Source organism: Serinus canaria, unplaced genomic scaffold (assembly GCF_022539315.1).
Source record: "Serinus canaria isolate serCan28SL12 unplaced genomic scaffold, serCan2020 HiC_scaffold_140, whole genome shotgun sequence".
NCBI lineage: Eukaryota > Metazoa > Chordata > Aves > Passeriformes > Fringillidae > Serinus > Serinus canaria.
The window spans coordinates 9,599-13,131 of record NW_026108254.1 but is presented as its reverse complement, the minus strand read 5'-3'; the positions used below and the strand labels follow the sequence as shown (position 1 = coordinate 13,131).

General features: G+C 62.9%; 1 protein-coding gene across 1 annotated transcript; it reads left to right on the top strand.

Moving 5' to 3' along the window:
* Positions 1-6: 6 nt before the first annotated feature.
* LOC103818382 (mitochondrial uncoupling protein 3) lies at positions 7-3,152 on the top strand. Its single transcript, XM_050987700.1, has 6 exons — positions 7-372; positions 491-701; positions 895-1,092; positions 1,263-1,364; positions 1,448-1,628; positions 1,786-3,152. Exons 1-6 carry the CDS (start codon positions 247-249, stop codon positions 1,889-1,891), a joined length of 924 nt encoding a protein of 307 aa, XP_050843657.1. The 5' UTR covers positions 7-246; the 3' UTR covers positions 1,892-3,152.
* The last annotated feature ends 381 nt before the right edge of the window (positions 3,153-3,533 follow it).

Genomic DNA, 3,533 nt, shown 5'->3' with positions numbered 1-3,533 from the left:
GGGTGGGATAGGGAAGGGTGGGCATTGGTGATCCCGTGCTGAGCAAGCCCCGTGCCTCAGTTTCCCTGCGGTACACGGAGGCAGACAGGGCAGGATATGGATTTTGGAACTGACCAAACCACCAAGAGCCACCACGGCACATCATCAACACCTCGGTTGCCAATAGGACACCCACGTGAGGCCCTGTCCTGAGCACCTCGCCGGATCCCCCACAAACCCTCCTCTCCTTCCAGCCCCCGTGCCACCATGGTGGGTCTGAAGGCCCCCGAGGTTCCCCCCCCGGCCGCCGTGAAGTTCGTCAGCGCGGGGATGGCGGGCTGCATCGCCGACCTGTGCACCTTCCCCCTGGACACCGCCAAGGTGCGCCTGCAGGTACGATCCCAAAACCCGGGGCAGAGGGAGCGCCTGGCGACCTGACCTGGGACTGCCACAGGGCTGGGGACACCTGGGGGGGAGCAGAAGGGGCGGTGACACAATGGGCACCCCACAGATCCAGGGCGAGGTGAGGATCCCCCGCACCGTCAGCTCCGTGGAGTACCGGGGCGTTCTGGGCACGCTGAGCACCATGGTGAGGACGGAGGGAGCCCGCAGCCTCTACAGCGGGCTGGCAGCCGGGCTGCAGCGCCAGATGAGCTTCGCCTCCATCGGCATCGGCCTCTACGACTCCGTGAAGCAGCTCTACACCCCCAAGGGCGCGGAGAGTGAGTGTCCAGGGCTTCCCCGCGCACCCCCTGAGTGCCTGAGGCACTGCCCTTTCCCAGAGAGGAACTCAGCCCGGGGGGCACAGCCCCCTGGGATGCCCCTCTGTGCAGCACCACAGGCCGCTCACCCTGGGGTCTCTGAGGGGCTGGGGGGTCTCCCAGAGCAGGGAGTCCCAATACCTGTCCTCTCCAGGCACAAGCATGGCCACGCGGCTCCTGGCTGGCTGCACCACGGGCGCCGTGGCCGTGGCCTGCGCCCAGCCCACCGACGTGGTCAAGGTCCGGTTCCAGGCCAGCAGGATCCTGTCGGACAGCGCCCGGCGCTACAGCAGCACCGTGGATGCCTACCGCACCATCGCCAGGGAGGAGGGCGTCCGCGGGCTCTGGAGAGGTGGGCGTGGGAAAGGGATGGGCGTGGGCAGGGATGCGGGGGCAGTAGAATGGAAATGAGGATGAGAAAGGGAAGAAGGATGGGGTCAGCAGGGCTGGGGCACCTGCCCAGGACGCTCCAGTCGGGGCTGTGAGCAGCAGTCCCAACGCATCACCCTCCTTCCCGCGCAGGGACGCTGCCCAACATCGCCCGCAATGTCATCATCAACTGCGGCGAGCTCGTCACCTACGACCTCCTCAAGGACGCGCTGCTGCGGGCAGAGCTCATGTCAGGTGAGGACAGCTCGGGGGGGCACATGGCCTGGTGCCACCCCTGTCCCTGCCGCGTCCAACCCCTGGCTCTGCCCCACTTGCAGACAACGTCCCGTGCCACTTCGTGGCCGCCTTCGGCGCCGGGTTCTGCGCCACGGTGGTGGCATCCCCGGTGGACGTGGTGAAGACGCGCTACATGAACGCCAGCCCCGGGAAGTACCGCAACGCCCTGAGCTGCCTGCTGGCCCTGCTCAAGCAGGACGGCCCCGCCGGCCTCTACAAGGGGTGAGTTGAGCTGAGCACCTGCGAACTCGCTGCGATCACCGCACGGGCCGCGGCGCAGAGCCCCAAATGCCCCAACCCAGGTGCAGGACTTTGGGGGAATCCCCGCTTTGGGGATGTCCCCGGCACGTCCCCCTCAGCCCTGCTTTTGCCGGCACAGATTCGTCCCGTCCTTCCTGCAGCTGAGCACCTGGAACGTGGTGATGTTTGTGTCCTACGAGCAGCTGCAGCGCCTCATGGTGCTGGCACGGCCGGCGCTGGCCTGAGCCCCCGCCGCCCCTGGCCGGCCCAGCGAGGCTCAGCATCAATTATATTAATTGCCGGAGCGCCGGGGAGCAGCGGAGCCACACGCCCGGGGTGGGACTCGAGAGACGCGAGGAGGAAGGTGCTGTTGGAGGAGAAGCGTGAGAGAGCAGGGGTTTTCAGAGAAGGGGTTTAAGGGACGGAGGAAAAAATGTTTGTTGGCTTTCCAGCCGGGAAGAACAGCACTTCCCGAGGGCAGTGGTGAGGGCAGGCGGGACCAAGCTGAGGGACAGGGAATTCCCGTTGCTCCTTACTGGCGCTTCTAATAAATCGCCCCTATGGGGTCTGATCACAGCGTGGCTCAGGGTTTCTTTACTTTTTGGGGTGTTCAGGGTCATTGTCCCATCTCTACGTGTGACACCATTCAGACTGACATTCTCTGCCTAAGAATTGCCGGCGCACTGAACAACTTCCCATTGATCTCTAATTATTCAGGTCACAATCACAAACAGCAGCCCCACCTCCTGCCCTGCCAAGGCAGCAGATCATTGACCCACGGCAATCTCTCTAAAGCCTCAAATGGTCCCTTTTACAGTGAAAATGTACATCCTGAGCAGGAGAGGACGCAGAATTCCCTTTCCCTGTTTCCCAAGCATAAGAAGGCTGGGAATTGCTTTCTTCCCATGGGTAACTGGCAGGAACAAGATTTCCTCTGCTACCTCTCCATCTGTAGCACCCTCATTTGTCACAGATACTCAGTTCTATTTCAGGGACTCCCGTCAGACAACTGATGACTGTTATCAGAAGCAAATTCCCAAGGCGGTTTTTTTCTCCCTGGGAGCAGCAGGAATGACCAAGGACAGCTGCTGCCCCGGGAGAAGGTGGCAGGGCTGCGGTTCCGCCCCTGCCCAGCCCCGTGCCCGCCCTGCAGCGCAGAACGCGGGGGTCGCTCCCTCGGCCGCCCTGTCCCTGCCGTGCCAGGATCGGGAACAATCCCCTTGGCTCGGGCAGCAGCGCCGGGAGGAGCGGATGGCGCCCTGGGGTGCGCTGCCGGAGGGAACAGAGGTGCGCAGGGGTCACCTGGGCGGGGTGGCACCCACAGGGGGACGTGTGTGCTTTCGGCACTGCTGCGTGGGAAAACTGCTGTGTGGGACGAGTTTGTCCCGGGACTTGAGGCTCTCCGGGATCGCGTTTCATGGAGCGTTCACCCGTGCCGCGTTCCCAGCGGCGGTGAACGCGTTTAATGGGCTGGGCTCCGTTCTCGGGAGGCAGCGGGACGGGTGTCCCTGTGTCCCCACGGGTCACATAGAGAAGCTGCTCCTGTGGCGGAGGAACAGCTGGGAGAACTGAACAGTCCTGAGGGAAACCGATGGAAAAACTAGTCTGGGTTGGGTTTGGACTTGACATTTTCCCGCTGGCCCCCACCTGATCCGGGTGTTTTGCCTTAGGGAACAGGAGACAGAAGGGGGAATGGAGAAAAAGATAATTCGTTACCCCAAAAGGGACGAGCTTATTTCTATTTATTTCTGGAAACACCTGGAATGATTTGGGTCTCGGGAGGCACCTGGGAGCCTCCTTCTGAGTCCTGGGTGGAGCCGTGGTTATAAAAGGAGGAAAGGTTGGAGGGAAGGGGGGGTTCGGGGGGGGGGAGAGGAGCAGTGGCTG